General features: G+C 45.4%; 2 protein-coding genes across 5 annotated transcripts in view; one reads left to right on the forward strand and one right to left on the reverse strand.

Annotated features, from left to right (window-relative positions):
• LOC138966260 (putative ferric-chelate reductase 1) overlaps positions 1-4,460 on the forward strand; it is a 49,466-nt gene extending 45,006 nt beyond the window's left edge. Inside the window, exon 16 of the mRNA XM_070338405.1 lies at positions 1,239-4,460. Within this exon, the coding sequence (XP_070194506.1) occupies positions 1,239-1,364 (126 nt within the window). The 3' untranslated portion in view covers positions 1,365-4,460. The remainder of the gene's footprint in view (positions 1-1,238) is intronic.
• Positions 4,461-4,665: 205 nt separating this feature from the next.
• On the reverse strand, positions 4,666-10,771 carry LOC138966261 (elastase-like). Of its 4 annotated transcripts, none has more exons than XR_011455654.1 (6): positions 10,588-10,771; positions 8,276-10,397; positions 7,792-7,914; positions 7,018-7,205; positions 6,221-6,388; positions 4,666-5,414 (listed from the first exon to the last, which is right to left on the reverse strand). XR_011455654.1 is itself a non-coding variant. In XM_070338407.1 (5 exons), exons 3-5 carry the CDS (start codon positions 7,884-7,886, stop codon positions 6,375-6,377), a joined length of 297 nt encoding a protein of 98 aa, XP_070194508.1. In that variant the 5' UTR covers positions 7,887-7,914; positions 8,276-10,397; positions 10,588-10,771; the 3' UTR covers positions 4,666-6,374. The 4 variants fall into 4 exon arrangements, 2 of the variants coding, with proteins under 2 accessions (XP_070194508.1, XP_070194507.1); XR_011455655.1 differs by having other exon boundaries at positions 4,666-4,945; positions 5,231-6,388; XM_070338407.1 differs by having other exon boundaries at positions 4,666-6,388.
• Positions 10,772-11,592: the final 821 nt, after the last annotated feature.

An 11,592-nucleotide genomic window follows, 5' to 3' on the forward strand; every position in this document is an offset into this window, starting at 1 on the left:
TCCGTTTTAGGCGGCAAATTTAGAGTGAACGCTGCCAAAGGTGAAAAAAAGAGAAAAAGCCTAACGGTTTTGAGGTTTGTGTTTCTGCAACTCTTTTGACATGTGCAAGTTGTCCAGAGAGGGTGAATACAGCCAATTAAAAAAAATTTGAGCGCTCTAGCGCCGTTAGTTTGTCAGAACAGGAGGTGGTCCATATTAGGAGCCGGCCCCTAATGCGAAAACCATTCATTCACTGAGCTGATGCAGTCGCATTCCTGTGTCGTCTGCTACGTATACAGAGTCGATCGAATCATTCGACTTACACATGTTGATCTAGCTAGTACTTTATCGGAATAACACTTGTGTTTTCGGTTAGCCGCTGGGAATTTTATGCTAAATCATCATTATGTTAATGTGGAGATGATAAGCTGCATGTCACTTAAAATAAAGGATTAGAAGAATCTTCCCATGTGAAAAGAAGGCACAGCCTCACTCAGTCACTGTGGCACAGGCGCATGAAATCTGTCAGAAAAATACTTCTGCCTTTAGCTGTAGGAAATTTAGCATCATTTGCTAATGTGGAGAAGGTAAGCTACAGGTCTATGATGTCACTAACACCCAGGATGAGAAAAATCTTCGCAAATCGAAAGAAGGGGCACAGCCTCGCTGTGGCAAAGCGCGGAAGAATAGGCCTACGCTCTCTGTTGTTGTGTTGTTGTTGTTGTGATGGTGATGGTGTGTGTGCGTGTGTGTGTGTGTGTGTGTGTGTGTGTGTCTGTCAGTCTGTCTGTCAGTGTTTGTGTGTGCCCGTGCGTACGTGCGTATGTGCGTTCGTGTCTCATTCTCTGTGTGTGTGTGTGTGTGTGTGTGTGTGTGTGTGTGTGTGTGTGTGTGTGTGTGTGTGTGTGTGCGTGTCTGTCTGTCTGTCTGTCTGTCTGACAGTCTGTCTGTCTGCCTGTCTGTCTGTCTGTCTGTTTCTGTGTGCTTGTCAGTGTTTGTGTGTGCCCGTGCGTACGTGCGTATGTGTCTTTATGTGCGTTCGTGTCTCATTCTGTTTGTGTGTGGGTGTGTGTGTGTGTGTGTGTCCGTGTGTGTGTCCGTGTGTGTGTGTCCGTGTGTGTGTGTCCGTGTGTGTGTATTTGTTTCTTTGTATTTTCTTAGTACTTTGCTTCGGTCAACATGATTGTCACCCCTACATACTTTGTTCACCCGTCCCGTCTCAGTCGTGCCTTCATTTGCTATTGTGCCTTTGCTTTCAGGAGGTGAAAGTACAGAGAGCTATGCTGCTGTTTCACTACGCCGCCATTTTGATCTTTACCTTCACACTGCTGCTCGTCGTGTACCTGTACACGCCGCCTCTGCACTCACATGCCGACCACTGGTAGACCTAGCGAGCACAATAGCTAGCTTGTACCATTTTAGACCTAGCCAGCACAATAGCTAGCTTGTACCACTGGTAGACCTAGTGAGCACAATAGCTAGCTTGTACCATTGTAGACCTAGTGAACACAATAGCTAGCTAGCTTGTACCATTGTGGACCTAGCGAGCACAATAGCTAGCTTGTACCATTGTAGACCTAGCGAGCACAATAGTTAGCTTGTACCATTTTAGACCTAGACCTAGCGAGCACAATAGCTAGCTTGTACCATTGTAGACCTAGTGAGCACAATAGCTAGCTTGTACTATTGTAGACCTAGACCTAGCGAGCACAATAGCTAGCTTGTACCATTGTAGACCTAGACCTAGCGAGCACAATAGCTAGCTTGTACCATTGTAGACCTAGACCTAGCGAGCACAATAGCTAGCTTGTACCATTGTAGACCAAGCGAGCACAATAGTTAGCTTGTACCATTGTAGACCGAGACCTAGCGAGCACAATAACTAGCTTGTACCATTGTAGACCTAGTGAGCACAATAGCTAGCTTGTATCATTGTAGACCTAGCGAGCACAATAGCTAGTTTGTACCATTGTAGACCTAGTGAGCACAATAGCTAGATTGTACCATTGTAGACCTAGTGAGCACAATAGCTAGCCTGTACCACTGGTAGACCTAGTGAGCACAATAGTTAGCTTGTACCATGTAGACCTAGCGAGCACAATAGTTAGCTTGTACCATTGTAGACCTAGCGAGCACAATAGTTAGCTTGTACCATTGTAGACCTAGCGAGCACAATAGCTAGCTTGTACCATTGTAGACCTAGCATCGTGCTTGTACCATTGTAGACCTAGCGAGCACAATAGCTAGCTTGTACCACTGGTATACCTAGTGAGCACAATAGCTAGCTTGTACCATTGTAGACCTAGCGAGCACAATAGCTAGCTTGTACCACTGGTAGACCTAGCGAGCACAATAGCTAGCTTGTACCATTGTAGACCGTCACACGTGAGAGTCTTTGGTGTTCAATGAGGGATTATATTCAAGCGCTTTCGTCACTTTATTGATTGATCACCAGAATAACCTTGAAGGCTATTGGCGCAAAGTTGGCAACGTAAAGTCTCATTTCCATGACCTGATTGATATTTATCTGTTAATTGCTATCATTGCATTTCATGACACCCGTGGAAACAGGTCTGCTAGCGCTTACACATCTGGCCGGATGTTTAGCATGGGGCACATACCAAAAATCAACATGGGTGCTCTCTCTGGGATTTTTGTTTTTTTAAATTAATTTCAAGCCAATGTTGTCAATCCGCAGGGCCACAAGAGCGAGGTGCTGGGAGTTGCTACCCCACGTGTACCCTTCTGCTGCCTGGTTCTGGCGATACTGGTCGTCATAGATCATATAAACTGATGACCACGTGTAGCGGGCGGCCATTTCCCCCACCTTCGCGGTATATGTTAGGTACTCTAGCGCCCCTCTACCTGTCAGTTGGCCCGATTCGAGGAGTCTCGTCATAATCCGGCTGTTAGCCGCAATCCACTGGGCCGGCGTTACATTTTCTGGTTTGGGTTTTTGGGAGGGAAGGCGAAGTGAGATGCCCCCGCTGAGGTGCACCTCCTCCTGCATTTCACAAGTCCCCACAAATTCGATTATGCGTAAGGCGCCCTCACCTGTTCGAGATCGCCCGTTGTCGATGTCAATTGAAGCAGATTGCGAGGGTCCGTGTAAAAGTTCATGCAGCGACTGCTGAGCCACTGTGCCCCCTGTCGCCGTATCGTCTGTCCCTGCCAGTGCAGCTCTGCCATTTTCCTTTTGGAGGGCGAGTATGGCGGCCCAGGTAGCGACAAGGTGGCCGCGTTTGAGTTTGATCGAATTAATGTCCTCCTTGGTGGCGTGAAGGAGGGCTAGTTTGCTGTCAAAGCCCTCTTTAGAAAGTTCCTCCGCCACCGTGCTGGGGAGCTGCGCAGACCATTTGTCGAAGCGAAAAGGATCTCCGCTGGATTCCATTCTTGTAAGAGCTAACGAAGAGCGCTGCTGCGACGCGGGCGCAGGTAAAAAGCCAAGTGAGCGGCCCACTGCTGGTCAGTCAACATACCTGACATCAGCTCACAATTTAAGACAAAAATGCACCACAAAAAGCATGCAGACCGAGGGGTTGTGACTGGTGGTACCCACCAGCCACAGGCACAGTAAAACAAGTGTTTAAATTATATTTATACTAAATAACACCTTAAAAGCCAATGTTGTCAATCTGCAAAAATAATTCATCAAAATGCAAACTGTACACAGGGAGCAGTCAGGATGTTGGTTTTTGGTATGTGCCCAAATGGAGAGATGGACTTATCCCGTGCAAAAGCCTGAGCAGATCGGAGATGGCGAGCCGAACTGTTTTCACGGGAACGTGGCAATATGTATACTGTGTAAACAGATGATGGCTGCGTATGTAAAGTACATTGTGCTGCTTTCCAAGCAGTGAGCTGTGGATGTCTTCTTTCCTCCTTGGTGATCGACACCGTATGCATTGAACGTGCAGACTCTACTTATACTTCATGCTACTCATCATTGCGCTGACCTTTGTCATTTTCTTCTTCTTTTTATTTACTTATGACTACGATTGCAGATGTAGTGATGTGCCATTGTGTTTACATTATATTCCATCACAATGATCGAATTGGTGTAATGCTATGCACAAGGGCTTTTATCAAGACGCTGTCCTATCAAAGTATCACACTAAAAACGTTATCAGTAGTGTACATGTACTTTTACTATACTACAGTATGAAAACCAGTTTATAGGATACTTCGATACCGGCGCTTTGATACAAGCTCCTGTGATGCTATGCTACTGTTTGATGTCTGTCGCTTGCTTTTTGTCTCAGTATAAGTTGGATATATAATGTGAATTGTGACAAAATGATCTGTTTCGTCTAGTTTTTATGTATTCTTGGTTATTTCTTAGTCCTATTCACTATACGTTGGTGGGTGCATGGCGTTTCCTTGTTTTTTCGATGCATGCATGATTTTCGAGTCACCAGATGTCTCACCTTGTAAATATTTGGAACACTTTTGGAAAGAAAAGGGTCTTGTTTGGAATTGTGTGTGCGAGTGTGTGTGTTTGTGTGTGTGTGTGTGTTTGTGTGTGTTTGTGTGTGTGTGTGTGTTTGTGTTTGTGTGAAGGCGCCACCGAGTATGCAACCAAAACGCAGTCTACAAACACAATTTCATTGACTCAAAGCTATAAAACAGCCATACATTTACATTCAATAAATAAAGGTCAAATACAAAAAATTAAGACATCAAATCAGGTTTTTTTTATTGTCAATACCTCACGAACACCGTCTCCTCATAAAACAAACAAAACAAAAGATCACGAAATTATGACGTCAAGCGAATGACGTCAGCTTAGCTATCATCTGAACGCTTAGGACACAACCTCCACAGTGACGTCAACAGAAACGTCGCCATCAGTGGATGATGCCAATTTGAAGTAGGCTACATCAGCTGTGACGTCAAGCACGAAGGGAGTAGGACCGCTAGCAATGACATTAGAGCCGGCAGCGTCAGATGTGACGTATACCGTCACCTGCCACAGAAGAAAAGGTAAAGTTAATAACATACACTACCAGCACATGCACTGGCTATCGGCGACCTTGCAAAGTGTTGTACTGCAGACAGGACCAAGTGACGGGGGCACTTTGTTCTCCAAAGTCTTTGTTATCTTATTATTAAATGGGCGAACTCTACTTCACGAAGCCCGCTGCACGAAGCTTCGGCACTACATTTTCGGTAAGAAGACTTCACGAAGTCAACTTCGGACTCAATTAAGAAGAATTAAATCCTCTCTCGTACAAACGCCCACAGATCTCACCTGGACTGCGGGTCCAGCCGCAGTATTGATGACGACCGTGGCGCCGGCCTCAACGTCCAGGGCATGTGCTGGTAGTGTATGTTATTAACTTTACCTTTTCTTCTGTGGCAGGTGACGGTATACGTCACATCTGACGCTGCCGGGTTCCTCAGCGACGACACGGACACAGCGGACCGAGCTTCACCTGGACACGATTGCACAGATATTAGATATGTTTGAAACAAATAAGGTGGTTATGGGTCTTGGTTGGGAAACAAATAACTGACAGATACAAAGATGACCAATATGAACGCGTCTCAAAGCGTGTATTGTTCTTCTAGGTGAACAATAGTCTAGTTAAGGGACTGGGTTGGAAACATTATAGATATGTACACAATATGGTGGTTATGGGTTTGCATCGGATGAGAAAAATAATACATAGGTGCACAGGTATTGGGTTATGGGTCTGGAGTGAAAAAAATAATAGATAGTTTCACCAGCACCGCCAACCCCAGCAACCCAGCCCCCCATCTAGAACTTACACTCTCTCATTTGAACCACCCGTCCCTTCCACAGTCCGAACTTCCCCTTCCCTCCGTCGTAACTTCACCGGTCACCGACTTCCCCACTGGAACACTCTTCCCACCAGACCGGCACGGTTGGCCTAGTGGTAAGGCGTTCACCCCGTGATCGGGAGGTCGTGGGTTCGAACCCCGGCCGGGTCATACCTAAGACTTTAAAATTGACAATCAAGTGGCTGCTCCGCCTGGCGTCTGGCATTATGGGGTTAGTGCTAGGACTGGTTGGTCCGGTGTCAGAATAATGTGACTGGGTGAGACATGAAGCCTGTGCTGCGACTTCTGTCTTGTGTGTGGCGCACCGCCCTTCGTGGTCGGCTGGGCGTTAAGCAAACAAACAAACAAACAAACTCTTCCCACCACCACGCCCCCCACTCACACACACACACACACACACACACACACACACACACACACACACACACACACGTACCTGCACCAATGGACTGCGAGAAGGACTGGTATTGCACGAGGCCAGGTCGATGCCGACCACAGAGAAAGCGTTGCTGACAATTTATAACAGTGCGTTATGTGTTTTCCAACTAGAGATGCCACGTACGCACAGAGATGGAAGTCGGTCAACACTGTTATGTGTTTTCCTCTGTATTGTAAAAGGTTGTGGTGAAAAAGAAAGCCAGAAACGTTGCAATGGCGGGGAACAGAGTATGTACTACAGTGATCGACACCCCGCCCCCCCTCCCCCCCCTTAAGACACCCCCCCCCCCCCAGCTGAGTAGTGGATTCTCAGCTGAGGCGCATAGCCAAGAGCGTAGAGTCCGTACCCGTGACTGTTCTCCAAAGTAAAAAGCGTCGTCAGCAACGTTGATTTACAGAACATCTGGAAAATTAATGTCTAAAAAGGAGGAGGGGGGTCTTAAGAGGGGGGGGGGGGTGTCGATCACTGTAGTACATACTCTGTCCCCCGCCATTGCAAAGTTTAGGGGGCGGGGTGTCATTGTTTTCCCGTACGTTTGTTTGCTTGTGTGTTTGTTTAGTGGTTTGTTTCTTTCTTTCTTTTGTTCGTTCTGTTTTTTGTTTGTTTCTTTCTTTCTTTGTTTGTTTGTTTCTTTCTTTGTTTGCTTGCTTGTTTGTTTGTTCTTTGATAAGTTAAATAAAATGCTCGACCAAAATGTCAGTCTTATCACAGGGTTTTGCAAGAGAGTTGTGAACATCAGTTAAATAACGAATCCCAGTCGTTGGAATTTCGGCTGAAGAGCTCAGCGATCTCACCGGACATGTCCGAGAAAGCTTCGTTGATACCACCGGACTGGCCGGAGTAGTAGAGGTCGGAGTATCGGTCAGTGATACCGTGTCCGAGCTCGTGGGCCACCACATCCTGACTGACCAGCGGGTACAGAGCGCTGCAGCCATCTCCGAAGGTCATGTCTCGGCCGTTCCAGAAAGCGTTCTGGTAGCACCTGCCACGTACACACAGAGATGGAAGTCGGTCAACACTGTTATGTGAGATGTAATGTGACACGTGATCTAATGCCGAATTGCTAAAGGCACTCTCCTTCTCGTGAAAACAGTTTAGCTCATATAATCTCAGACCAAGGTTTGCCACCCCACCACTTGGACACATATCAAAACTCAACCCCCTCGCCTGCATGACTGCTTGCTGTGGTGAGGAGAAGGAAGGTCTAAAAAGTCACCAGTTGCTTTTACAAAAGAATTCACGAGAAAAAAAATCCACTGAGCACTAAGAGCACCAAAGCTGTTTAGTTTTGGTCTTATTCTATATTCAAACCTGACAAAAATTGAGATGGTGGGCCGAACTGCTTTCACAGGAGTGACTAATTCTGACAGACTGGAGTATTTTAATAATAATAATAATAACTGGACATGTTTAAGTGCCTAACGGCTCTAGGCCCTTTACCAAAGAACATATATATACATATACAGAATAGAACAATTAAAAGTACAACCTACATAAAACAAATTAATCATACAGACACAAATCACCACTTGTACTGTTCACACAATAATCATTTTAAAACTGCTCACCTGGAGTAGTGGATTCTCAGCCGAGGCGCATACCACTGTTCGTAGAGCGCGCCAGTAGAGTCTCCAAAGTAAAAAAGCGTCGTTAGCAACGCCATAGGCACCGTTGATAGCCTTGACGTGTCCCTGTGGCACAGCAAACAAGTGTGTAATTTTAAACTCTGCACAGATGACATTTGGTTGATCTTTGGTATGTGGTGAGCCGAGTCGTTTTGCGCATTAAACTATCATCGTTTAGCTAGAAGCAGGCCTTGTAAAGTAATGTATTTACTTTTTGGAAGTGAACATCCATCCCACATATTTATCAACACAAGAACTAGAGCACTCCAAACGCAGACACGTCAACACAGTCCTTAACAATTTATAACAGTGTGTCTACATCCCTAGAGATGTGTTTTCCTCTGTATTGTAAAAGGTTGTGGGGGAAAAGAAAGCCAGAAAAAAATGGATAAAAAGGAGCAGGCCTGAGAAGTGGCCGGGTACCTACCGCCGCACAGTCAAACTGCAGAGCTGACCTGCCGGAGGCACTGGTGGTGAACTCCGGGTCGATGACCACGGCGTAGCCTACTTGCTGGAGAAGGTGCACGTGCTGCCCGAGACCTGCGTGATGCCTGTTGATGCCGTAGTCCGTCTGGCCGGTCTTCTCGTTGCCTCCCACAGCGTTGGCTGGGGACGTGGCGGGATACGCTGCCCACAGGAACACATGCCACGAGTTAGCACAGGGTCTTTGGCCGGTTGAAGACAACCATATGTCTATAGCCCTCAATCAATCAAATTCAATTCAATTCAATTCATTTCTGTTCCTCATTCCTGCTCCCTTCACCTTACCCCGCCCACCTGTGTGTCGGTGTCTGCATCATTGCATGCTCGTTCTGTTGTGTTCCACGGGCACATTGACGTGCCCCAAAAGAGGAGGTGCGGGGAGGGGGGGTAGACTCTCTCCGGTACGTACTCCGGTTGGGCTGGATGTGGTTGTGGCGGGAGGGGCGGAGGTTGTGTCACACGACTCATCTGCCTGACGCTTCTGTACGGCCAGCGTCATGTTGTGGATCTGCACATCACATTTTTAAGTGCCTAACAGTCACACAGGTATTCAGTTACACAGGTACATATAGGTACAAAAATACATAGGTACACAGTCACGCAGTCGCTCAGGTACACAGTGCACGGTTACATTCGCGTTTCAGGATGACAAAAATCGAGTCAAAACAGTGACTTATCTTACGATTGTTTTGGCTTCCAAATTGGCGAAGTAAAACCTAACAAGTCGCATAAGGCGAAATTACTACATTTAGTCAAGCTGTGGAACTCACAAAATGAAACTGAACGTAGTCCGCCGCTAGTGCAAAAGGCAGTGAAAGTGACGAGCCTGTTTGGCGCGGTAGCGATTGCGCTGTGCTTCATAGCACGCTTTACTGTACCTCTCTTCGTTTTAACTTTCTGAGCGTGTTTTTAATCCAAACATATCATATATATTGTATATGTTTTTGGAATCAGGAACCAACAAGGAATAAGATGAAATAGTTTTTAAAACGATTTCGGAAATTTAATTTTGATCATAATTTTTATATTTTTAATTTTCAGAGCTTGTTTTTAATCCAAATATAACATATGTATATGTTTTTGGAATCAGAAAAGGACGAAAAATAAGATGAAATTATTTTTGGATCGTTTAATAAAAAAAATAATTTTAATTACAAGTTTCCGATTTTTAATGACCAAACTCACTCATTAGTTTTTAAGCCACCAAGCTGAAATGCAATACCGAACCCCGGCTTTCGTCGAAGATAGCTTTGCCAAAATTTCAATCAATTTAATGGAAAAATGAGGGTGTGACAGTGCCGCCTCAACTTTTACAAAAAGCCGGATATGACGTCATCAAAGGTATTTATCGAAAAAAAGAAAAAAATGTCCGGGGATATCATACCCAGGAACTCTCATGTCAAATTTCATAAAGATCGGCCCAGTAGTTTAGTCTGAATCGCTCTACACACACACACAGACAGACACACACACACACACACACACACACACACACACATACACCACGACCCTCGTCTCGATTCCCCCCTCTATGTTAAAACATTTAGTCAAAACTTGACTAAATGTAAAAAGGGAGGGAGTCTTAGATGGAGGTACATTTTACAGACGTTATTGTAAAATTCCAGAACAGCGACCCTAATTAGCTCTCTCCGTCAACAGTCCGCCATGTGGCTTAGTGTTCGTCATGTAGCTAAGTGTCCGCCATGTAGCTAAGTGAACATAGAAATAGGTTTACAGATTGAATCGAATTTCAAAGTCAAAACAATCAATTTACACCACGTTACATACTAAGGCAAATGAGTGTCTTAAAAGGGGATGTGGTCTTAATAGCGGGTGGTGTTAACAGGGGTGAAGGCCACTTTATCGAACTGGACCAGGACATCCAGGCCGGGCGAGCAGGCGTCGATGATGAAGAAGGGTCTGCACGGCGTGGGCTCCAGCTCCACCAGGAACTCCAGCTGATAGACAAGCTTGGCCACGCCCTGGGCGCCCTCAAAGTGTATCTTCTTCTGCGTGGCGTCGTTCACTGACAGCTGGAAGTTGTCCTGTAGGTACTGACGAGCTCTCTGCACACACCAAACGGACGTGATTGTTTTCACACACACACACACACACACACACACACACACACACACACACACACACACACACACACACACACACACACACACACACATTGCTTCATGGCATTTTCAAAGGAGCAAACACACACACTTCAAACCCCACCCATCCCTACTAGTATCAGTGTCAACTCACAGTCATGAGCGCCTCAGTGGAGCATTCACAGCCGTTGACGTCCGGAATGTCGCTGTCCAGGCTGAAGGCCAGAACACGGACACTGTACCGGTTACCACCCCCTGCTGCGTCACCTCCACGTCAGCTGTGACTCCCACCACGTCAAGGCCTCGTCTGACGTAGTCGCTGACGCTCGTTGCCCTTTGTCGTCCTGACGTCATCAAGCAAATATGACGTCAAATGATCACAATTCAGATTATACGTTCGCAGTGGCCAATTTGTTATAACACTACCAATAATGACGTCACAACGAGAAGGTTCGTCTGAATTAATACAGAGACTGATTCTGCTTTAAGCCTCACTTTTACTTACGGTCGTTGTATAGACTTAGAGCACTAAGGTTCCCTTAGATTCTTTTTTGTTCCTTAGATGTCGGCCAAATACAGGTTTCTTCTTGCGCAAAATGCGTGTACAAAACTTGTGTCTTTTTATGAAAGGGATTGATTGATTCTTCGAGACATTTGCACAGTTATTGCGAAGCGTTTCAAATGACAACAAGTCGCGTAAGGCGAAAATACAACATTTAGTCAAGTAGCTGTCGAACTCACAGAATGAAACTGAACGCAACGCAACGCAGCAAGACCGTATACTCGTAGCATCGTCACTCCACCGCCCGTGGCAAAGGCAGTGCCAGTGGAATTGACAAGAAGAGCGGGGTATTCGTTGCGCTGAGAAGGATAGCACGCTTTTCTGTACCTCTCTTCGTTTTAACTTTCTAAGCGTGTTTTTAATCCAAACATATCATATCTATATGTTTTTGGAATCAGGAACCGACAAGAAATAAGATGAAAGTGTTTTTAAATTGATTTCGAAAAAAAATGTTGATAATAATTTTTATATATTTAATTTTCAGAGCTTGTTGTTAATCCAAATATAACATATTTATATGTTTTTGGAATCAGCAAATGATGGAGAATAAGATGAACGTAAATTTGAATCGTTTTATAAAAAAAAAATTTTTTTACA

Source organism: Littorina saxatilis, linkage group LG5 (assembly GCF_037325665.1).
Source record: "Littorina saxatilis isolate snail1 linkage group LG5, US_GU_Lsax_2.0, whole genome shotgun sequence".
Lineage (NCBI taxonomy): Eukaryota > Metazoa > Mollusca > Gastropoda > Littorinimorpha > Littorinidae > Littorina > Littorina saxatilis.

What these genes read in the sequence shown, in the direction of transcription:
- LOC138966261 (XM_070338406.1), bottom strand. Translation starts at nt 7,886, where the DNA reads ATGGCGTTGCTAACGACGCTTTTTTACTTTGGAGACTCTACTGGCGCG. An exon ending in CTGAGAATCCACTACTCCAG is followed by an intron (nt 7,206 to 7,791) that starts GTGAGCAGTTTT and finishes TGTACGTGGCAG; the next exon opens with GTGCTACCAGAACGCTTTCT.